Source organism: Cheilinus undulatus, linkage group 11, assembly GCF_018320785.1.
Source record: "Cheilinus undulatus linkage group 11, ASM1832078v1, whole genome shotgun sequence".
NCBI lineage: Eukaryota > Metazoa > Chordata > Actinopteri > Labriformes > Labridae > Cheilinus > Cheilinus undulatus.
The window spans coordinates 18,405,817-18,431,409 of record NC_054875.1 but is presented as its reverse complement, the minus strand read 5'-3'; the positions used below and the strand labels follow the sequence as shown (position 1 = coordinate 18,431,409).

At 39.3% G+C, this 25,593-nt stretch overlaps 1 protein-coding gene across 2 annotated transcripts in view; it reads right to left on the bottom strand.

Moving 5' to 3' along the window:
• Positions 1–25,593, bottom strand: part of acot7 (acyl-CoA thioesterase 7) — a 173,614-nt gene that overhangs the window by 125,910 nt on the left and 22,111 nt on the right. Inside the window, exons 4-7 of one of the 2 annotated variants that reach the window (XM_041799647.1) lie at positions 10,526–10,617; positions 10,160–10,274; positions 9,814–9,828; positions 9,528–9,614 (exon numbers count right to left, since the gene is read on the bottom strand). In XM_041799647.1, the coding sequence (XP_041655581.1) occupies positions 9,528–9,614; positions 9,814–9,828; positions 10,160–10,274; positions 10,526–10,617 (309 nt within the window). The remainder of the gene's footprint in view (positions 1–9,527; positions 9,615–9,813; positions 9,829–10,159; positions 10,275–10,525; positions 10,618–25,593) is intronic. The other variant, XM_041799648.1, reaches the window with a different exon arrangement.

The window sequence follows — 25,593 nt, the reverse complement described above, 5'->3', positions numbered from 1 at the left end:
AAGCCATTACTCCAAAAGAAACATAAAAAAGCCTGATTACAGTTTGCAAATGCACACAGGGACAAAGACCTTAATTTCTGGAGACATGTTCTGTGGTCTGACGAAACTAAAATTGAACTTTTTGGCCATAATGACCATCGTTACATTTGGAGAAAAAAGGGGAAAGCTTGCAAGCCTGAGAACACCATCCCAACTGTGAAACATGGGGGTGGCAGCATCATGTTTTAGGGTTGTTTTGCTGCAGGAGGGACTGGTGCACTTCACAAAATAGATGGCATCATAAGGAAAGAACATTATGTGGAAATACTGAAGCAACATCTCAAGACATCAGTCAGGAAGTTAAAGCTTGGGCGCAAATGGGTTTTCCAAATGGACAATGACCCTAAGCATACTGCCAAACTGGTTACAAAGTGGCTTGGGGATAACAAAGTCAATGTTTTGGAGTGGCCATCACAAAGCCCTGATCTCAATCCCATTGAAAATTTATGGGCAGAGCTGAAAAGGCATGTGCGAGCAAGGCGCCCTACAAACTTGGCTCAGTTACACCAGTTCTGCCAGGAGGAATGGGCCAAAATTCCTGCAAACTATTGTGAGAAGCTTGTGGAAGCATATCCAAAACGTTTGACCCAAGTCATACAGTTTAAAGGCAATGCTACCAAATACTAATGAAATGTATGTAAACTTCTGACTCTCAAGAAAATAATAAAAAATTGTCTAAAAAATGATCTCTCTCATTATTCTGGCATTTAGCAGATAGAAATAGTTTTGGTAATCCTAATTGACCAAAAACAGGAAAAGTTTAATCTGATTTAATGTTAAACAGTGAGATAAAAAAGTTTATGTGCCTTTTTATATAGTGTATGTAAACTTCTGGTTTCAACTGTATGTATGTGCAAGGAGAATACATGTATGTGGGAGAATGTAGATATGCAAGGAGAATATTTGTGAGAGGAGAAGTATATATGTATGTATGAGAAGTATATATGCATGTATGTGAAAGAAGAATGTATGTATGTGAAAAGTCCAGAATGAATTATGTCTTGCACGGCCCCTCATAGATTTTTGTCTTACTGCACATGTCTGTCCTACGTGACATGACATCTTTCTGCTTCCTTATAGTGGTGCAGTCGTGAAGTAATTTTGTAGGCCTGGAAGGCCTTCCAAACCTGGAAGTTAGCATCACATGGGTTCCCTCTGCAATCGAGCCTATGGGATTTTTCAATGGGTTTTTGGATTATAACTGAAAATAAGATCTGTGCCCAATAAAAGTTTATGAAACGTACACGTTTTGTTCATAAAGATAATCTTCATTAATCGATAATATAAACATCATATCTGGTTCGTTAATCTGACTGACAAAAGTAAACAGCTAACGTCATGCTATATTGAACTACAACATGGTCAACTGAATTTGATGTCATCAGCCGCGGATACAAGTGAACAGCAGGCTCAGTTGTCATGCTTCGGATGATGACCTTTAAGCCGTGTTTCCATCAGGGGGTCCGGTTTGATTCAGTTCGGTTTGGTATAGTTTGGTACACTAAACCTCAAGCGTTTCCACAGACACCCATGCTCTCACTTGGTGGGCGGGCTGTAAATGCATGTGAAGTCACGGATAGCGCGAGTCAGCTGTTCCAGCTGCAGAGTTATAGAAAGGATGAGTGACAGAAATCAGTCGGGAATAAGCAGTAAACAGCTTTATTTCAGCTGAAAGGGCTTTTTAAAAAAAATAACTACATTTTAATGATGTTAACTGCTGTCAGTACAGATCCTCAGCTGATGGAATACATGTGCAGAGACAGTTTGAGTCGTAACGCTACGTTAATATGTGATTATATCTAGTCTAGAACAGTTTAAATGACAAAATATGAAAGTTTAGAGCTGCACTGTGAGAATTCGCCGCATTAAAAATAAAGTAAAAGTTCAGCTGGTGTTAAAATCAAGCTAGATTAAGTCAGAAATCCGGGGTGCACTGATCTCCTTTTAAATAGTCTGCAGACTTAAGTTTTACGAGCCCGTTCAACAACCACAGAGTGATTTTTTCACAGGTTACGTAACGTAAAAGGGGATTAATAACTACTTACAAATGAGAACGAACTGTTCAAAGGCTTCGTATTCACAAAACTTCAGCATTAATTTAGTTTCTCATCCATCGCAGATGGATCAGGCTGATGTGAGCCTTTGGGCTCTGCTTTGTGTACTTATAATCATCCAGATAAACGTTAGGAAACTTGATTTGTGGCCAGATACCAATATCCACAGACTAGGAAACGGTTTGGATCTCCGTCGAGTCCAAATATTTCCCATTTAGGCAGGTATTGGTCCATTTTTCTCCCGTTTTCACATGCTTCTCACAGCGCTGACTACCGTGTATTAAGCTCGGAGGCAAGCAGCTGAGTCGCGTGCTGACGTGACATCAGTGCAGCCCCTATTGTTGTGTGTGTAGCTCCACCTTTTTGGTACGGTTTGGTAAGATTGGCACCCCTATGGAAGGGTGCCGAAAAGTGGGACGGTACGGGTCGTTTTTTTGGGACCCTTTCTCTATGGAAACGCCAAAAAAAGCATGCCGTACCGCACTGAACTGAGCCGGACCGCTTGGTGGAAATGACCTATTAGTCTTCCCGAGAAATGCTGTAGTCCTTGTTAGTTGTCTTGTAGCAACTGCCTTTATTAAGATGTGAAAATATACACAATTCAAAGGTGGGGCACGTTTCAGATGTATGTTGTAGGATAAAACGTTAAACTCCCTTTAGGTTGTGTATACCACAGACCTTATTTCAGGCATTTAACCAAAAACTCATTCAAAAATCCCATAGACTTTCAGATAAGGGACCCCCCCATCCCCCCCCGAATTGACTGCAGCAGTATGTGCTGCTGACCTTGCTGCTTAAACAGGAAAAGCACCAGAAATGGCAGTTTTAATTGTCTGCAGCACACGATAAAGGTCCATTTTTAAGAAAAATAAAGTAGAAATAAAGATTATATAAATTTCAGAGACAAGTGAGTAGAACAATCCAATATTTTTACGGAAGGATGAGTTGGAAAAAACAAGCAAGTGATCTGATGTTGTAAAGTCAAGGCGGTTTGTTTACAGGTGCACAGCAAATTGTCAGGTTTTAATTCAGATCAGATTGAGATGCATGAGCACATGGATTGTTTCTTCCTAGTGTCGATCTCTGATCCGAATGAATTTAATCTGACTGTTAAAAAAATGCTCATGTAACCTTAGTTACTGTCTCTAAAAAAATTTAAGACATTATTGAACCTAGCTTTTTTTCATTCTGATATACCCTGTGGGGGTAACTACCAAGAGCCACAAAATTCGTTCTCAAGCGCGCTTCACTTTAGATTAAATGCAGCAGGATTTCTTTCTCTCATCCTGCCTGTGTTAAGGACATTCTGTGCTGATACACAGCCTGGTGATCATGCCAAAGGCTAAACATTGGAGGAAGTCAGAAGTCATAAGGACATCTTTGAAGGCTAAACAAATTAAATTACATCAGCATTAAAGCTATGAAATATTTGTTCATTCTTTACTCTTAACCAGCTTCCTTTTTTCACATCTCAGCCCTAGTATGTTTAGGTTTCCCTCTTTTCTCTGTTACTTTCTGTTACTGTTTCTATACGTTCTCATCTGTAGGCATGTCTGCTTCATCCTCTCCCTTGCAGGATTTCTGTACTGTACTCATGCTGTGAATGGTCAGGACATTCCCTGCCATGAATACTAAACATCCTTATACTGTTCATGAGCTCTCTGTTTCAGACAAGACAAGACAACTGGCAAATGCTACGAGGAAGAGGGTGACTTGGGTTCTAAATTGTCTTGTCAGTAGCTGTTAGTATTGGATTGGTCACGCAAAGGGGTCTGTGTGATGAAAGAGTTCAATAGAGACATCTGTTAGGGTTTTCTTTACTGCTACTGTGCATTAACAACATTAAACACCCTCGTTGCTTTTTTTGTCCTGATCTGATCATGATATGTTTGAGTGAAATATAGTCAAATATATCACCCATTGAGAATCTTTGATGTGGGGGAAAAGGGCTATTTCTCCAGCTCATTATCAGTGCATGTTGTTTTGCCAACCCTCCTTGTTGCAGTGGTAGGCACTAAAAATAACAATATAGAAATCATCAACTCTAATGCTGATGGTCTTGTGTGCTTGAAGAGCTCAAACAAAGAAATAAATATTTCAATCTTCTCTGTATTCAGACAAAAACTTCATACAAGAGCTGTAAGTGAAACAAGTATACTAGAAATCCGTTACTGAATATCTCTCTTCAAACTTATCATTAGGGGCTCGGGGCAATGACATGAGCCACTACTGTTCTTCCGTTTGTTTCTTCTTTTAGGAGCTCGGGGCAACGACACGAGCCACTCTCCTCCTCATAGCAAAGCAATAGGCGTAGCCACAAGCCACTATTGTTCTTCCGTGCGTTTCTTTTTCTTTATCTTGCGGACAAAATTTTGCCGTGCTACTCCTCTTAGGGTTTTGAGAAAACCTCTGCAAATTATACATCAAAACGTGTGGTTTGTTCCCGATCGGTGTGCTATGACTTTTCTATGAGATTCGCCAATTTTTCTCAAAGTTATTTGCAAAAAACTGCGAAAAAAGTCCCATCTGAAACGATGGAACCACAAAAATAGGGTTTTTTTTTACCACCCTTACTGCTTCGCCATACTTTCACCTACAGTGATCATTCAAACTTTAAAACGCAGGTATTTTTGTCCTGTCTTCAGAAATGTCTTTTGTTATGATGATGGGGTTTACGGTTTTCGATAGGCAAGTCTTCAAATCTCCTGTGCGTTGAATGAAAATCATGAAAAATCACCCCGCTAGTGGGCGATGTCATCACCCTAGAGGCTGAGAGAGCCAACACATCAACTGAGACTTTTGCGAACAACTAGTGACTACAGCCACAAATCTAACACCACACACATAAAAAATATATCAAAACAGAGGAAATCTTTTCCCACTACTGTGGAACCAAGAACCAAAGCCATATCATGTGCAGTTTTGGCGTAATAGGACCAACTGTCCCAAGTACGCTGACACCTCTCTGTTCTGCTGCAATGTTACCAAATCTGATAAATTTGCCTAAAGAGTCTGAAAGTTGCCCATTTTGAGCTCACCCTCCTGGCCTCATTTCTTGCACAATCAACACCAAAATTACATCACTGCTAGTTCCAAGCCTGCAGATGCTCACACCGAAATCCGTTTGATGATACCATTTACGGTTTTCGCACACAAATGAATGGGGAGAGGGATGATGAAACCACAAAAATAGGGTTTTCAACACCCCTACTGCTTCACCATACTTTCACCTACAGAGATCATTCTAACTTTAAAACGTAGGTATTTTTGTCCTGTCTTCAGGAATGTCTTTTGTTATGATGATGGGGTTTACGGTTTTCGATAGGCAAGTCTTCAAATCTCCTGTGCGTTGAGTGAAAATCATGAAAAATCACCCCGCTAGTGGGTGATGTCATCACCCTAGAGGCTGAGAGAGCCAACACATCAGCTGAGACTTTTGCGAACAACTAGTGACTACGGCCACAAATCTAACACCACACACATAAAACCAAATGCATATCATGCATGGTTTTGGCGTGACAGGACCAACTGTCCCAAGTATGCTGACACCTCTCTTATATCTGCTGCAATGGTATCCAATCTGATGAATCTGTCTTCAAAGTCAGAAAGATGCCCATTTTTAGTTCGCCCTCCTGGCCTCATTTCTTGCACAATCAACACCAAAATCAGTAAATCACTGATAGTTCAAGGCCTGCAGATGCTCACGCCAAAATCCTTTTGATGATACCATTTACGGTTTTCGCACACTGAAAGGAGAAAGAGACTGTGTTCACAAGCAAAATCACTCAAAACTACTCTCTGCTGTCTCAGGTGTAACTGATCTCTGATCATTGATGCGTAACTATGCAGGCATTAATTACCATGGCAACAGCAGCTCTGGTGCTTTGATGATGTCATTGCTGCTTGACACACATACAGCCCTCAATGAGCTCTGATCACGCACACACATGGAGCTGTTCCAATAAAGCAGCCCATTTAAACAATGCTTTAACAGGATGGTGGGACTGTGGGTGGCTTCTCATCCACATACAGTCCCCCATGAAGACTGATGTTGCCAAAGACACCCACACATATATCCCATATGTAGGAGAGATTGTGCATTTGTGTGTGTGTTAGCGCACGAAGCGCGCATTCATTTGTTTGTGTGTTCTCTCGACTTTGGTGACGTCAATCAAAATAAGAACCCACAATCCTTTCTCAATAAAAGTTGTTAATGTGTTCAAATGGGGCTGAAAATGATAAAATTCATCTCTACTGCACCTTCTCTCATCAAGACCTTGACAGGAACTGCGTGTCTGTATAAAATTCAATTAAAGGACTCTATTTCATAGGGAGGACTAACACCACCAGGTATATCAAAAAGACAGCTGAAGCTCAGGTGCAAGGTGATCAGCATCAATTAATCAGGTCACACATGACTAAAACACATGAATGAAGTCTCCTGTCATGTACAGTATTTCTTAACCATTTCACCGTGTCATTGTGCAGCTACATGCTGCTTCAGCCTGGACTTGGACATGACTTTGTAATGAAAAGTCAGGTCTATTGTCAGGAATGACCTTGCAATGAAACCTGCACGACCCCCGAGCCCCTCTTGCGATTTCCGCTCATGGAAATTGTCTAGTCTTCTTTGTATATCAGCAACATCTACATTACACAACACATAGCCAGAGCAAACATAAATAGTCTAAATATATATAAACTTTCCAGGGTTTATTTTAAACCCTGGAGTTTCTCATTCTGTATTCATTATGTTCTGCTAAAAAAGGTTGTAAGAGCCCAAGCAGATCAAGAATCATCATGACAATGAGAGATTGCATCCTCTTAACCCCTTAAAGCCTGTTGTATCATTTTGATACATACTTTTATGATACCTCTATCTCATCAATAGGATCAATAAATTGCCAAAAAAACTTCTGAATACAATCTGATAAATGATAAAAAAAAAAAATACCCTAAAGTGGATTATCGGTTACCAAAAATGCTTAATGTATCGAATGAGATACAAAAATATACAGTGCTTAACAAATTTATTAGACCACCCTAACCCTAACCAAAGTAATGTTTATGCCACAGTTGCCCTAAATTAACAGCATTTTTTATGTTTCTGCAAAGGTTAATACACCAATATGTAGAAGTTCTTTAATCGAAATGATATTTTCAATGATAAACTATAATTATTATTGTTGTTATCCAGGAATTTTCAAATTTACTGATTTACAAAAAAATAAAAAAATAGTAAAGCACATTATTATTTCTTGAATATGTAGAAGTTCTTTAATCAAAATGATATTTTAATGATAAACTATAATTATTGTTGTTGTTATCCAGGAATTTTCAAATTTACTGATTTACAAAAAAATAAAAAAATAGTAAAGCACATTATTATTTCTTGATTAATATGTCAAATATTAGTTATTTACTTGCATTCCTGAACAGAAAAATTAGATTTAGTGGTTAAATGTTATGCTTGATTAATTTCTGACTTCTCAGAGAAGCCCAGTGAGCAGGCTCAAATTTGGGTATAAAAAGGTGAATTCAGTTTGAAATTCCTCATTCCTGTTCAAAATGGAAAAACGTGGAGAGCTCACTGAAAATGTAAGAGTCCGCATTAAAGCACTTCATAAGGCTGGATGGTCTCTGAGACAAATAGGGAAAGACATAAAGTGTCTCACAGTGCAGTCAAGTATACTTTGGAGTCAATTGCCGAGACTAGTACTTACAAAATGCGCCAAGGAAGAGGCAGGAAACGAAAGTTAACTGAAGCAGATGTCAGACACCTCAAGATTTTAAGTACAAGAGACAGAAGGAAGACCACTGCTGATCTTCAGGCAGAGATGAATGCTTCTAGATCAGAGTCTGATAAAGTCTCCAGAATGACCATAAGCAGACGACTGATGGAACAAGGCTTAAAGGGAAAATAGCTGCTAAGAAGCCATCATTGCAAACATCCAGAGACGCCTCAGATTTGTCAGGGAGCACAAACACTGGACTGTTGATGACTGGAAGAAGGTACTCTGGACAGACGAGTCCAAGTTTGAACTCTTAGGTCAGCATCGTTGTGTTTTATGTCCGCAGAAAAGCTGGAGAACGTTTTAATGCCAGATGCAATGCACCCACAGTGAAACACGGTGGAGATTCCATAATGGTATGGGGTTCCATTTGTGGATACGCCGTGGGAAAATGAGTGAAAATGGATGGTATCATGAACAAGAACATCTACCACAACATCTTAGTGCATCATGGAATCCCTTCTGGACTGAATCTGATTGGTCTTGGGTTCATATACCAACAAGACAATGACCCCAAGCATACTTCAAAGCTGTGCAGAGATTATTTGACCAAGAAAAAGGAATCTGGAGTATTGGAACTGATGGACTGGCCAAGTCAAAGTCCGGATTTGAATTCTATTGAACAAATTTGGGATTTAGTAGATTCAAAGACTGATCGCACAAAAGTTTCATCTAAAGCAAGTCTGTGGGAACAGCTAGAAACTATTTGGAACTCAATAACAAAAGAGACTGTGGAAAAGTACATAAAAACAATGCCAGCAAGAATGCAAGCTGTTATCAAGGCAAAAGGAGGCCGTAGAAAATATTAAGTTTTTTGGTTATTATGTGTGAAAAAGGACTATTTATTTTTTTCAGTTTGTTATTTGCCAAATAACTAACAATAAGATTTTTAGTTTTAAACAAGTTTTTGAAAGATTTCTATAAATATTTATGTTTTTTTTCTTTATGACAGGTAGTGTAATAAATTTTTTAAGCACTGTATATGTTCAATTCATGGAAATTTGGATTTTCTGGCTCTAATTTGTGTTTTCAAGCTTCAGTTGGTTAATTTAGCATTCAAATAATTCAGTAAGGGAACATCAAGCGACTACTGCTATAAAACTTTGGCCACAGGTCAAAGCGATTAAATAAAACATTTAAAATAATCAGTGGGCAAAATCTCCCAAGCAACTTCTCAGAAATACACCTATGAGACAATAGCGCCTTATCGTGCCAAAAGGTTTTACTCTCAGACATGTTCAAAGAACACAAACCTGAGATTGTCAGTCAGATGTTTAACTTTGTTCACATCTTTTTGCTTTTAAAACCCAGTAGACAATAAACAGTCAGTTTCTTCAAGCTTGTTTACTGTTAATATCTTCCATCAGCATAAGTTTGGAGAATGTGGAGAACCAGGGGTTTCAGCCATAAAGTCAATGGCTAGATGTATATTCTCAATCACACAGTGACTACATTCCCTACATTCATCCATTGCAAAAGAAATGTTTAACCACATACAAAAGATTCCTTTTTGGTGTGGCTTTTACCAGACTCTGGAACTTTTGCAACATTCTGGCGCTGAGTAAGAAACTCATCGTTGATATTACCTGTAGTAGCAGTGAACTGTGTAATCTGGAAATGACAGTGAAAAATACAGTCTTACCTCCTTGAACATAGTCGTGGAGTGTGCAGTCAGATGGGCCCACCAAATGGATCAGACTGGACTGACTGAAGCCAATAGTGTGTTGTTCTGCATTGGGAAAGGACAAATGTGCATATACAAACAAAAAAAAACAATAGAGGCAATGAGAAAAATGTTGCATTCTTAAACCTAGAAGTGTTTTTTAGTCAAGCACATCTAAATTAATAAAACTACTTTGGTCTCCACTGCATGCTGTCTTACAAAAGTCACTGTACTGACATGCAGCCTGCTGAGTAAGCTAACATACCTTTCGGTGGATCCTCTTGGGTAAGGGAGCATGACAAAATTCGAGGATACATAACAATTGTTATAACAATTTAAAATTTTACACAGCAAATATATACTACTGATAACTTGAAAGAAAGACTGCTAACTTAACAGAAAGTTTGTAGCATGTACAGCAAAGTGCATTGATACAAGGTATATACATGTTGCTTTATTCTTAAGTTAAAGCATAATCAGAAGCAATATTAGCATCAACCACTACAGGTGACAGTATGGTGGCAGCAATATTAACACACCCTAGACATCTACTGGATGTTATGTCAAAACGTGCTAGGATGTGATCTGAGACCTTTGACTTAGAATGTTACCTGGGTTGGGTGGAGGTGGCAGCACCTCTTCAACCCTTGCTTTGGTCTCCAGTCTCTCCAACTTCTGAGCCTCGTAGCGTTTTCTGCCCTCCTCCTCTTGTTCCACACTGGCATACTGCAGGCAGAACATTATAAGCACATTCAAACTCGTACACACCTGTCTCTGCACTGGTGCAGGTATTTTTAAGAATTGTATTACAGTGACATTCAAGACTGGTAAAATGCCAATATTCAAATCTTGTCCAGATGGCCTTTCTCATGGCATCTGCTTGTGTCATTTCAGCACACCAGTCAGAGCAAAGAGGCTGACAAGTTAAATGCCAAACTTCACTTCACGAATAAAAGAGAGTTAAAGTTTCCATGTACCTTTAGTGGGGGAACCTCCAAGATCTTCTCAACATTCTGCAGAGAACAGGGGACGTACCACAGTGCTGCCTTGTTGGCCAGCTTCTTGGTACCTGCAGTCACAGAGAAAAATGGTTGAAGTCTTGAACTGGAAACACGATAATGTTTTGATATTTTAATCCATTAATAATGAGGTTCTGAATTATATTTTCGATAAAACAGTGACGCAAACAAATTTGGAACAGCTATTGTCAGCAAAGACAATGGCTGACATTCTTATCAATACACCAATAAAAAGCCAATCAAGTGTTTTGTATAAATCCAGTGAAACTGTCTAAATACAAGTCTTTATTCTGCAAACAAAGAAGCAAAAAACAAATTACCTTCTTTGTTCAAAGACAATCTAGCATGTCTATTCAGAACAACACAGTCACATTCACCATAGTCTGCCTCCTTACTAAGCAAGATTTGGCTTAATCCCCTAATCCTGAAGTGTGTTATTTTTGCTGAGTATGAGATGGCTACATGCTCTTAAAGATACATGGATGATTATTTGCAGTTTGACGTTCACTCAGTTGTTGTTTAAGCTGACATGGCAGTGGTTGAAGACAGAGGCGGAGTGACGTACGGGGAAGCTGGGGATTTCCCCGGTGTGCCGACGGGCTGATGGGCCTGATGGGCCAGTTGGCAAGTCAAGAAGGGAAAAAAAGGAAAAGGGGTTAAAAGGAAAGCGGTACTATGGCCCACAGTGTTGTGGACATAGGCCCTCTCAAGGAATTGTTTGTTGGGGGAGGGGGCTGGGCTGGGCTATTGTGATATGCTACCCCTGTGTTTTGTAAGGAAGTTAAGGAATTTCACCTATCGCTGCCTATGATGATAACCAATCACCTTTAGTGCTCATGGGTGTGTCCCGCCCATTTCCTCAGGCTGTTGCATCTGCCACTTATCAATCACACAGCAGTGGCAAGAGCGAGCCAGCGCGAGAGAGTTGAGAGAGAAAGGGAAAAAGACTCAGACTCAGCCATCACCAGCAGACAAGGATCTGATTTTGCTTTTGCCAGCATCAGCAGCGTTAGCAGCAGTGAGCTTCGACAGCTGGAAACTTCCAGATATGCACCTGAGTCCAGCACTGTTGAGTCTGGCACAGAGTCTGAGACGGCAGAGCAGGTTACAAAGCGGTCTCCAGAGGCGAGTCAAAGAACCAGCGACGTAATGGTAAGTTGTTGTCGGGACTTGGTGATGCTTTATGTGAAAATGCTCATTTGGCTAACTGTAGTTTGCTTTTTAATGACCTCAATGAGGTAGTGATAAGTAGCCTAATTTTAGCTTCACAGAGTCCAAAATTAGCACTAGTCAGTGTTTCCTGTATTTTTCAATGTGCCTATAGATAATGTTACTGTCTGTTTGAAATTTACCAGTGTGTTTTAGGCCTGTCTGAAATGAAGAGAAACTACAATGTGCGGTAATCCTGTTCAATTAAAAATTCAAGTCATTAAGGCATAACAAGATATAATTTGTTACCACGTTTTAATGAACTTTCTTATTTATCTTGGTTCAGGCTGTGTTGGCAAGTTAATATTGGGAGGATGATGAACAAACAATAAAATAAACATAATAATAATAATGATAATAATAATATAAAATCAAACAGATAATCTGTGCTGCCCTGGTGTGTATGTGCAAGGCTTAATAAAGTGTTATATCCTTACCTCATCTCATGGACATACTGATATTAAACTAACCTATTAATGTTTACTGATAGTGTTGCACTGATGAACTAGCATGATTAACAACACCAATATCTTACTTAGACTGAAGATGATCCAGATGTGGTGGATAGAGAGAGGACTCATAACAGAAATGATGATGACACCCAGGGCAAAACAGGAGAGCAACTGGCAGAACGGCCTCAGGAAACCATACACAACACCAGTATGATTATGGTGAGCTTAATGACCATGATGCTTGTTTGGCTTGTTTGCTTTTTTAGCCCTATGCGCTAACTTGTGCACTAATGTTTAATACTGCCATATTTGTATTTTGCTGATAACTTCAATAATGTGTACACCATGTTTTTTGTCTCTCATCCAGATAGACCAGCATATATGTTCTAGAGGGGACTCCAGAGAGGAATGTGGCCCCATTGCAGAGGTGGAAAAGTACCAGATTATTGTACCCAAGTAATAGTACACTTACTCTGGTTAAAGTTTACTTGGGTAGAAGTAAAAGTACTGGTCTATAAATCTACTCAAGTAAAAGTAAAAAGTACATCATTTAAAATTTACTCTAAGTACTGAGTACTGAGTAGCTACTTTTGATATGCAAGGGGCTTTCACAGTGAACTATGACCTGTCCTTGACGTGCAATAACAAGAAGAAAACATGAACCGCCAACCAGGTTATTTGACATAATGTTTGACCTAACCTAAAGTACAATGCAGCAGCTGTTTAGGGAAGAAATATGGAATCATTCTCTCGCTATATGCATGTACTGACCATCATGTGATGTGAAAGCTATTTTTAAAACTACACAAAAAAGTACAAGTACACAGAAAGCTACTCAATTACAGTAATTTGAGTAAATGTAATTCGTCACTTTCTACCCTTGCCCCACTGTCAACATAAACCACTTCAACCCCGCCTTCATAAGCAACACATGGATGAGAACTCTGTATACTGTTATGCTGTTGAGTTTAAATGCACCTTGCATCCCTCACTTTTATATCACACAATCAAGAGGGGGATAGTTTGAGACAGACTGGCACTAACTGACTAACTTACTAGCTTGTTTATTAGTAAGGACTAAAACAGCAGAGGAAAGGTGCTTAAGTCGGGAGAATCAAGAGGATGTCCTTCGCCTTTCAAGTTTTTAGTTTTCAAACGTCAGTTTACTATTTTCAGTTTAGATTTAATTTTCATAAATGTTCTGGGTTAAGTTTTTATGCAATTGTAGTTATCTTTGCTAATCTGTTTTTAAATAAAATGTCTTTTAAAATGGCTTCTTGTTGTAATTATGTTGCCCTCTAGTGGTTTATTTAGGGTATAGATAGTCAGTGTAATTCCAATGTCTAACAGCCTGGCAAATTAATAGGTCCTTATAGCTGTTATTGAATCACTGATCTGTAGGCATTAAAATCACTGCATAAGAATATGCCATTTTTGGTTGGCTATTCAACTGGGTTCTTCAGGTTATTGATAACTGTATGAGTTATACCCATACAGTTATCAATAACTGTATGAATTATAGTCAAAATACCAATGCTTAGATTTTTTTCATCAAGTTACATGAAACCTGTGCTGCCAGCTGGCTGGCTCCCCAGTAGCACGTATTAAATGGGCAGGTCTGTCAATGACTCCTGGGCCACTTTTTCCCCCAGTCCACCCCTGGTTGAAGAGCAAAGTCTTTTATGTCTTTCAAAAATGTATTAATCTAAATCTGTGCATTAAATAATGTTAACAACAGCTAATGTCAATGATTACTTGGTTTTAATTAATTTCCATTTGCTCTAGGCCAAACAAACAGTATCAACAAACAGTGCAGAAGCTGAGGAGAATCTCAACAGGTCACATCTAAGCTTAACATCAGTGTTAGCACTCATTAGTGCTTTTTAGATCTAGCAAATGCGTTTGGGTCAGTACTTCATAGTCTTATCTGGTGGGCATTTGAGTTCTTTAGAGTGCCAGAGATAGTGGTAAACTTAGTGAAGATGTACTTCAGAGATGTTAGGATGTGTATTAGTACTGCAAACTTTATGACAGGCTGGCAGAGACTAGAGGTAGGTATTATGGCAGGTTGCACTGTCACGGTGCTACCCCGTGCCCTCTAAACTGAGTAAAGCATGCATGTATTAATGTAACACAGCCTTTCTTTTAATACATCAAGCTGGCTGAGAGGCCTGTGTCATGTTAGCATAGCAATGCTAGCAAACAGCTACTTAGTTTAAAAAGCTCTTTCTGACAAACTAAAACATTTGAAACTGATTCAATTATTACTGGTTAAAGTCAAATAAACAGACATGAACATTGTTTTAACCCAAAACACATTTATTTATAGCTAGGGATGTCAAAGTGATATGTTTGTTCACCCACTGCTCCATGTGCCTTCTTGTGCTTAGCTCCTGAAACCAGGAAGTGGCAAACAGAATAGAAGCCCGCCATTGGCTTATATACAGGTGTGCTGGGTAGAAGGCACCAAGTGTGGTAGAGTTGGAGGGGTGTTTTTATGGCAAACAGAAGGAAATGTCTTGTTTTAAATTAAATGTGAACATGTAACTTACCTGTGATATTGTGTATGATGATATGAATTTGTTTGGAAAATGTTTATTCATTTTGCAGTCATTTATTGTGTTTAGTAGAGTTAATTGATTTCAACTTAGTCCTTTGACACTGGTACCTTCCCCTCACTCCTATATAAGAGGAGGCTGAGGCCTTGTGAGGTTGTTGATGGTTGGTGTCAGAGCTGTTAGGTTGTGAGAGCCGTTTAAAGTGAACAAAGTGTGTGCAGAGCTGCAACAGAGCATTGTATAGAGCTCAGTCTTCTTTTTTTTCACATTTTTTCCTCTTTTGCAAGTTTTTAGCATTATTTTTCTCCAGGCCTGCACTGTAAATACCACTGCACATTTTTCACTGTAAATAAATTCACTTGGACAGCATTTTTTGGAACCTTTGACTCCTTTTTTGAGCCTAACCCACTAGGCCATCCTTACATGCACGATTTCCTCTCTAGCCTTCACAATGGCAATGGAAGTCATTGTTAGAGCTTCCAAGTGGGTGGTAGGAGGAGAGATATCACAGGATGGGATGCGCTTCCCACCAATCAGGGCTTACATGGATGACATGATGCTGGTCACCACAACAGTGCATGAAGATCAAGCCTAGTAAGTCCAGGAGCATCTCAGTATCCAGAGGGAAGATTGTTGACAGGAAGTTTTTTGTACATGAGGAAGAGATACCGTCGATCAGGGAGAAGCTAGTAAAAAGCTTAGGGAGATGGTATAATGAAGACCTTAATGATGGTGAACAGGTGGAGCAGTTTAGAAAAGATGTAGTGGAGGGATTAGGGAGGATTGATAAATCAGGGCTCCCAGGAAGGTTGAAGTTTTGGTGCTTATCGTTTGGGCTATTTCCTAGACTGATGTGGCCCATGTCAGTATATGAGATCCAAATATTGAAGGTAGAGAAGCTGGAAAGAGTAGTTAACTCATATGTAAGGAAGTGGTTGGGCATTCCTCGGTGCCTTAGCAGTGTGGCACTGTATGGCAAAGGGATACCCCAGCTCCTGATCACTAGCTTGACAAAAGAGTTCAAATGCTCAAAGGTTAGAACAGAGTTCCTATTAGCAGGGAGTATGGATAGAATAGTTAGCAGTGTAGTTCCAAATCCAACTAAGGAAAGGAAATGGAACCCAAGACAGGGGGTAGAGGAGGCAAAGGCAGCTCTTAGGCATGCTGAGATTGTAGGCAATGTAGGTCGAGGAGACCTGGGGCTTGGCTCAGGTAGACCGGAGTGGAAAAAAGCAGGTCCTAAAGATAGAAGGAGACCAGTAGTGGAACAGGTACGTAGACAGGAGGAAGTAGTAAGGTGTACTAAGGCTGTGGCTCAGGCTAAGCAGGGACAGTGGATGAACTGGGAGAGTGTAGAGAAGATGAAGCTGAGTTGGAGAGACCTATGGAGTATGGAAGATAGGTGGATCAAATTCCTGTTAGGGTCTACCTATGACGTCCTACCATCACCCCAGAACTTAAAGTGCTGGGTTGATGGGGACCCATCATGTCCTTTGTGTGCCGAGACAGCAACCTTGGGGTACATTTTGACAGGACGTAAGATCAGTCTGTCACAAGGTAGATATACATGGAGGCATAACAGGGTTTTGAAAAGTCTAGCAGCAGGAATTGAAAACAGAAGGCGACAGGTGAATGCAGGACATAATCAGGGAACGAGGACGGTTCAGATTGTACAAGAGGGAGAGAAGGTTAAAGGAGGTAGGTTATTAGGTAAGCTCCAGTTAGGCCAGTTAAAGGATTCTAAGGACTGGGAGATGCAGGTAGATTTAGGAGGGAAACTTGTTGTGCCACAGGAGATAGTTTGCACCAATCTTAGGCCTAACATATTGCTATGGTCTGCCAGTCAGCGTGTAGTTTATTTTATAGAGCTGACGGTTACATTTAGAATTTGGGATGTTGTATAAAATTATATTTAAAAGAAATTAGTGATTTGCAAATCCTGTTCGACAGTGTATTTAAATGCAACACAAAGATAATATATTGAATGTTCAAATTGATAAACTTTTTGTTTGTTTGTTTTTTAATGTGCTCATTTTCTGAATTTGATTTCTGAAATCTGTTCCAAAAAGGGTGGAACAAGAGCATTTCTACACCTGTCATCTTTTCTTCAAACCAGACTTCGTAAGTGTCTGGGGACTAAAGACCGTACTTTTTGAAGTATTTTAAGTACAAATCTTTCCCATTCTTGCCATATGTACACTTAACAAATTTATCAGACCACCAACCACGGTAAGGTTTATGCCACAGCTGCCCTTAATTAACAGCACTGGTAATTACCAAAATCATTTTTTATGTTTTCCCAATGGTTAATAACACCAATATGTAGAAGCTCTTTAACCCAAATGATATTTTTAAAATATAAAATAAATGCTAAAATATAATTATTGTTGTTATCCAAGAATTTTCAAATTTACTGATTTACAAAACAAAAAGAAAAAATAGTAAAGCACATTATTTTTTGTTGATTAACATGTCAAATTATAGTTATTTACTTGCATTCCTGAACAGAAAAATGAGTTTTAGTGGTTAAATGTTATGCTTGACTAATTTCTGACTTCTCAGAGGAGCCCAGTGAGCCGGCTCAAATTTGGGTATAAAAAGGTGAATTCAGTTTGAAATTCCTCATTCCTGTTCAAAATGGAAAAACGTGGAGAGCTCACTGAAAATGAAAGAGTCCGCATGAAAGCACTTCATGAGACTGGATGGTCTCTGAGACAAATAGGGAAAGACATAAAGTGTTCTCACAGTGTGGTCAAGTATGCTTTGGAGTCAACTGCCGAGACTGGTACTTACAAAATGTGCCAAGGAAGAAGCAGGAAACGAAAGTTAACTGAAGCAGATGTCAGACACCTCAAGATTTTAAGTACTAGAGACAGAAGGAAGACCACTGCTGATCTTCAAGCTGTAGCGTTAAAAAGTTGATAATAACGGAATACTATCAATAAACCTCGCAGAAGAATAGGGCACCACCGCTTACGTGGATTGGTTATTTAATAACCAATAAAATATTGTAATTATTAATTAATTAAGACCTGTAATTAATTAATTAACAACAACATTAACAGTAAATCAATCCCATTTCTAAAGGGGATGAGTCCTTGACACAGGGACTCTATTCCTCAGCTTAATACAAAATGATTTCCTGAACGACTGTATTTTAAAGATTTATTATCAAATCACAAAGACAGACATAAATTATGGGGTTATATGAATTTAATGTGAATGCATAAACAGAACATGACTAAATATGATAAGAGAGATAGGTTGCTAACTAGTTTTGGTGAAGAGTGGAGTATTTGATAAGGATGGAAAAAGATAATTATTAAAGGCGTAAAATTTGGAGTGTATTTTTTTTTTTTTTTTTAAGAATTATTTTTGGGCCTTTTATGCCTTTATTTGATAGAGGAAGGACAGTGGATAGACTTGGAAACAGGGAAGAGAGCGGGGAGAGACATGGGGCAAAGGGCCACGGGCCGGATTCGGACCCAGGCCGCCTGCGTACATGGGTAGCGCCTTAAACCACTCGACCACCTGCGCTCCCTGGAGTGTAAATTTGGAAAGAAAAATAGATCTGAACTAATTTTATTGGAACTTTGGAGACACCTGCATTTGTACATTTTCAATGGGAGACAGGTGTGGACTGTGTGCAGGCTGTCACTTTTACTCAGTCACTCTTTTAATGTGTAGCCAAACTGTTGTAACTTGTAACTTGTGCAGAATGTGGCTTAGCATTGTCTTGCAGAAATAAGCAGGAATATCCCTGAAAAGGCGTTGTCTGGATGGAAGCATTTGATGCTCCAAAACCTCTTGGTATTAAAGACCCTGTAATGTGAAATCCAAAGTTTTTTTCGTAACATGCTATATGTTGGAATATGGTTGCTGTAAACATGTGAAAACACTGCGATCTTCATGTGACTAAATTCTGGATTTAAACCGTTAGAAAGTCTTCACCTCTTTCCTGGCTGGGTTTAATGTGGGCAGGGCCAATATGTGGGCTCATGATGTCACGAGCCCACAAAGGGGAATGACCCCACCCCTCTAACACTACAATATAAAAATCACAGAGCAGTTCATCTCAGAACAGTCTGTTGTTAGTTGATGCCACTGCCTTTATTGAAAGTTATGTCAGTTTAATCCTTTTTTTTTGTTTCTTTGTTTATTGTGAGGTTAAATATGACAAATCTATCAGCCACAGTGGTCTATGGATCATTTAAAGCATCACAACAGACATTTGAGCCAGAAAAATGGCTTTGTCTCTTCTTTGGCACAGAGCCAGGCAGCAACACTGATCATAAGGTCAACATTCAGATTGTAACATTTTTTAAATCTGAGAGGATCGTATTTCCCCTGAGTGGGCATGGCTTCAGCTCATTCAATACCATCCACACCAGCAGATTTTACTGCCTCATTTTTCATGATTTTGAAGCTTAATTTTATAAACTTAGAGATGTTTTATTCAACTGAAATTTTATATAAGGGGTTCATTACACAGCAACCTGTCATGTGTTGAACTTTGTTACCTCTTGGCCAGGACTCCCTTAAAAAAGAGGTTTTTAATCTCACGGGGATTCTCCTGGTTTAATAAAGGTTATATAAAATAAAATAAAATGCAACAAACCTAAACACAGATTTATTTTCCCTTTACAGGGTCTTTAACAGTGCCCTCACAGATGTGCAAGTGACCCATGCCTTGGGTAACACCACCATCCTGAAATCTCTAAATTCTTTGCAACTGCACATTGAGGAACATTGTTGAAAAACTATTTGCCCACATGGTTTTTCATACAGTAGAGAACTTTGCACCATTGTTGCTTGTAAACTTCTGATCTTTTCAGGAGTGTTCCTTTAAAACACAATCCCCTTTTACCAATTAGCTACTTACCTGTGGAATGTTTCAGGTGTTTTTTGAGCATCCCAAAACTTTCAGTTTTTTCTTGCCCCATTCAAATGTTTTTGGAACATACTGCAAGAATCAAATTCAGAATATGAGTATATTTCCAGAAAACAATAAAGTTTATCAGTTTAAATATCACATATTTTGTCAATGTGCAGCACTCAATGGTATATAGGCTGAAAAGGATATGCAAAGCACTGTATTGTTTTATCCACATTTTACACAACACCCCAACTTTTTTGGAAGTTGAGATGTTGTGAAGTCTAAAAAATTGTATTATTCTTTTCCTATTTATTTTTAACCATCTTAAGATCTAAGAGTGGGAGATCGTAAACCTCAGTTGTTAACAAGTATGCTGCCTTGCCACCATGTAGTGCAAGAAACCTGACTAATCTTCACTTTTTCTTCTTAAAGAAAGTTAAGAACCATAAAAGTGGAAAGTGCATTTCATAACAACCAGGCCAAGAGGTTGCCATAGTGATATCCATTCCGTGCTGCCTTCTCTTTTTCTCTTAATTTGCTGACAAGGGGTGGGTAGGGGGGCTATTTTGAGGTTGTGTTGTTAAGGCACATAAGGGAGACAACAAGATTGAAGACAGCACAGGGCCAGCAGGTTCAGATCCACTGTCTAAAGTGGTTGGGCTGTATTGTTGGGTGAACTTGGTGGTTTGTGTCAGGAACATTGAGATGTACTTGTCAAAATATTTAATTGATGCAATGAATTCAGAGTTCTTATCTTTGCAAGTTTTGACCCTGCTATGTGCTCTGTGATCAGGGGTAAACAATATGGAGATTTTACTGAAGAAAATAAGAAGTTAAGAAAAGTGAGTAGGTGGAAGTGGCCTGTGGCAGGCTACTCTTGAGAATAACATTTGCATTTTACACCCAAGTTAAAACTGTGCATAACAGCCAGGTCGAGTTGCCATGCCGACCATGCTCCTTTTCTCCTCCTCCTCACATTGGCTCCCACCCTTGCCAGCAACCAGGAAGTTGCCAGGAGGAGAAAGGCACATTTACATATCCTTGACTCTACCAAGACTGAGTGACTCTGGTCTATTATTAGATCCTGTTGGACCTTTTAAGCGAACTGTGTTTAGTTTGGAGGGAAAGAGGGAGGAGTGAGAGAGGGATGAACAGCCATTCCCATTGACCAGAATGTGACCAGAGCACTGGCTTTGAATTTCAAATCCCTCTGTATCAAATGTTGTTGCTGGAGCTCTCATTTTAATGAATTTTCATCCCATAATTGTGATTAACAAACATAATTTGACTGCTGCTCTGAGTATTAAGTTTTCTTTTTCTTTTTAATTACTTTTGCTTTATTTATGACAATGTACAGTTTACATTACTACCCATGAATAATATGTCGTAATGCAATTTGTTTTAATAAATTACACAAAATGAAGTTACTCACTACTTGAGTAGTCTTGTAATAAGGTACTTTTTTACTCTTACTAAAGTACTTATTTTTATGAGTACTTTTACTTCTACTTGAGTAATTATTATTGTTAAGTAACAGTACTTTTACTTGAGTACTGTAACTATGTACTCTACCCACCACTGACAGGAAGTGATGCAATACGCTCACCACACATTAGCGCATCAGCCATATTGGTGGATGTGGATGTGAGGTGGAGCAAACTGAAGCCAAAAACAGCCCTTTAATATTGGATTTTCTGGAAAATCTAGACATATTTATAATTTTGTCATGGTTCCAGTTTCGAACCAGTATACCTAAGAAGTCCTCTGAGAGATATGAATGACAATTTGAGGAACAAGGAGATTTGTAAATCAAGACATCCATACATACAATATATTGCCAAAAGTATTCACTCCCCTATCCAAATAATTGAAATCAGGTGTTCCAATCACTTCCATGGCCACAGGTGTATACAGTAAAATCAAGCACCTAGGCATGCAGACTCTTTCCTCAAACATTTGTGAAATAATGGGTCACTCTCAGGACCTCAGTGAATTCCACTGTGGTACTGTGATAGGATGCCACCTGTGCAACAAGTCCAGTCATGAAATTTCCTCGCTCCTAAATATTACACAATCAGCTGTCAGTGGCAACAGCAACTCAGCCACGAGGTGGTAGGCCACGTAAAATGACGGAGCAGAGTCAGCGGATGCTGAGGCACATAGTGCAGAGAGGTCACCAACTTTCTGCAGAGTCAATCACTATAGACCTCCAAACTTCATGTGGCCTTTAGATTAGCTCAAGAACAGTGCGTAGAGAGCTTCATGGAATGGGTTTCCATGGCCATGCAGCTGCATCCAAGCCATACACCATCAAGTGCAATGCAAAGCGTCAGATGCAGTGGTGTAAAGCACGCTGCCACTGGACGCGTTCTCTGGAGTGACGAATCGTGCTTCTCCATCTGGCAATCTGATGGACGAGTCTGGGTTTGGTGGTCGCCAGGAGAATAGTACTTGTCTGATGGTATTGTGCCAAATGTAAAGTTTGGTGGAGGTGGGATTATGGTGTGGGGTTGTTTTTCAGGAGCTGGGCTTGGCCCCATACCAAGAGATTTTGGACAATTCCATGCTCCCAACTTTGTGGGGACAGTTTGGTCATGTTTCAGCATTACTATGCACCAGTGCACAAAGCAAGGTCCATAAAGACATGGATGAGAGAGTTTGGTGTGGATGGACCTGACTGGCCTGCACAGAGTCCTGACCTCAACCTGATAGATCACCTTTGGGATGAATTAGATCGGAGACCGAGAGCCAGGCCTTCTCGTCCTGGCCTTCTCGTGTGACCTCACAAATGCACTTCTGGGAGAATGGTCAAAAATTCCCATAAACACACTCCTAAACAGAGGTGTCAAGTAACTAAGTACAAATACTCCATTACCTTACTTAAGTAGAAATTTTGGGTATCTATACTTTGCTGGGGTAATTATTTTTCAGCCTACTTTTTACTTCTACTCCCTACATTTTCAAGCAATTATCTGTACTTTCTACTCCTTACATTTTGAAAATAGCCTCGTTACTCCTAATTCATTTCAGTTTGTTTTCATTCCGGCTTGTCATCGTTCAAAAAAACACAAATAAAAAACCCAAAAACCTATCCAGATAAATCGTGCCATCTGGATGGAGTGAATTTGATTGTGGTTGGATGGGCAGCATATAAACATAATATCATTCCGACACCCTATTGGTTTGCACACGATCCATCGCACCTGCACACGACACAAATCACGTCACACTCCAGCAAGGAAATAGCAGACTTATGTAGCCTAGTATGAAGATGTCCATGGCAGAGACTCAAGAGAACTCAAGAGAGATGTCCCAACCAAGCACCAGCGAGGAGGTTGGTAGCCAGGAAGACAAATACTTATAGGCAACTAGTCATCATATCTTTGGCTGCATGACACACATGTTAATGCTCAGTAGTGCACATATATGGTTATTGAATGTATTTGCATTGTACTAAAATGCATTCATTTTCAGCGAGCATAAATGTAGCTGAAACAGGTGCATCCCAAATTTTTCAACATAAACATTTTGATATAACATTATAGTCATTATGGCCTTTAGAAAAAAAAAATTTCTTGGGGGGGGGTTGCACTGCAGGCCCCTGTGGCGCGGCCTAAGCTTTATTCCTTAATGGCTTTTTTTTCCCCTTACATTGCTTTTAATTTTATACTTTCAGTAGTTTTGAAACCAGTACTTAAACACTTTTACTTGAGTAAAAAGCTTGAGTTGATACTTCATCTTCTACAGAAGTCTTTTTAAACCCTAGTATCTACATTTCTACCTGAGTAATGAATGTGAATACTTTTGACACCTCTGCTCCTAAACCTTGTGGAAAGTCTTCCCAGAAGAGTTGAAGCTGTTATAGATGCAAAGAGTGGACCAACGTCATATTAAACCCTACGGATTAAGAATGGGATGTCACTTAAGTTCATATGCGAGTCAAGGCAGGTGAGCGAATACTTCTGGCAATATAATGTTCATATAAACAGACAGACAAATTATAGTAGTAGTAGTGAATTTGTGGAAAGGAAGGGCTTGGATGCATCCACCCTAGACACAAGATTCACAAATCTGCAAACTCTAATTCCCACACACTATGGCAGAGGGCTCACTAGGCGGGCAATTGCAGTAACATTTACATTGGTTTTTCACCTTCACTAGCAGTAGCAGTTTTAGTATGGAAAAAAAGGCTACTTTGATGACAGCTAAGACAAATGGAACCTCGCTGTGGCATACATTTTTTTCTTTAAACTGATGGTACATTAGTCTAGTGGTCATGGAAGTGCATGAAGAAGCTAGAGGCACAAGAGCAGAGGGACAGTAGAAAACAGACAATCACATTAGCAGGACTAGGTCTTAAACTTAAGGTGCCTTACAGTCTACTATGTCTTAATGGAAAAATGTAACTTTCAGCTAAAAACATGGCCAAAAAAATCCACAAAAGCAGGTATTTAAAACAAAAACCATTTGTAATAATATTGCATTTAGGGCACAGGTGGTTGAGTGGTTAAGGCATGCCCTATGTACACGGACAGCCCGGGTTCGAATCCAGCCTGGGGAACCTTACTGTCTCTGGGGCCTCATGTCTCTCCCCTGCTCTTATCCCTGTTTCCAACTCTGTCCACTATCCTCCTCTATCAAATAAAGGCACAAAAATGACCAAAGTAAGCCTTTGAAAAAAAAAAATGTTGCATTTTTCTGGAAGGCTTAAACACAAAGGGTTTTTTTAATTTAAGCAGCAGAATTCTCAAACACTTTACTCTGTAACCATAGAAATAAGAGCCCCTATAAGCACTGACTTAAATGACTTAGCTGTGGAAAAATCTGACCAGCACTAATTTTCATTTTCCAGCCCCTTCTATACAGTAACGATTATTTGGTGCTAGAATTTTTTTATTGCAAATTTCTATTGACTGCCTTTTTTTCTTTTTACAACTCTGCCCACCCCAAGCAGTTTCACTTGATTTATGGCTTTATTTTACACATCCAGCCCCCTGCTCTCCCCTTTGACGTTTACCCATAACCTCTCATTCTTCTTCTGGTTAGAAAAAAAAGACTTTGTTTTCTTTTCTTCTTCTGGAGCAGCATGTTCCATGCTCAGAGACAGTGCGGCAAGGATCATTCTTACTGCTTGATCCCCATGATCAAAACCACAGATTTTCCATTGTGCTGAGCCAAGACTCCATTACTTTTAACTAGACTACAGTCCCTCTGCGGGATGTTGCAGCCTGATAGGAATAGATGAAATCATGCCAGTAGTTTTGGGACAAAGCATTTTGGCAGGAGCACATGCACTAAACTCAATGGTATATTTCAACTGTACATGATTTTTTTGTTAGTTTTCATAATGTGAGCACTTCCTCTAGTCAAGCTTAGTATTAAACCAAAAAATAAAACTGTGAAACAAGTGCACAAAAGCTGCAACAAAAGCACAGTCTCTGTTCTATGGAAATGGCCTTCTCGTTTAGTGTCGTCTGTCATGTTATACTCTTTAGTTGTGCTCTTGGGAAATTAATCTCTGCTCCAAAAGTCAGGCAAGCCTCCAACTTCATTTTTAAAGGTCTTACAGTATTTTCACTTTGACATATTTTATTTAATCTTTAAATTTAGAATTATTATTTCAAATTATGTGTAGAAATATCTTCTTTCCCATGCTACCAAGGTTGATTGCAGGGCAACAAACAGAAAATGTCATTATTTAGTATTTTTATGTGAATGCAGCACTCTTTGAGTAAGTGCAGTTGTGTGAAACACCAGGATCATGGCAAGAACTGTCATCATTATTTTATGCCTCAACTCACAATGCATTGCTCTTAGCTCTATCTCCCTCCTCTCGTGTGTGTAATGTGTGTATGTGTGAGTGTGTTAAAGGGGCAGGATCTATGGGAGCTGTCTTTATGTTAATATGTGCCTCAGTATGCATGCAACACA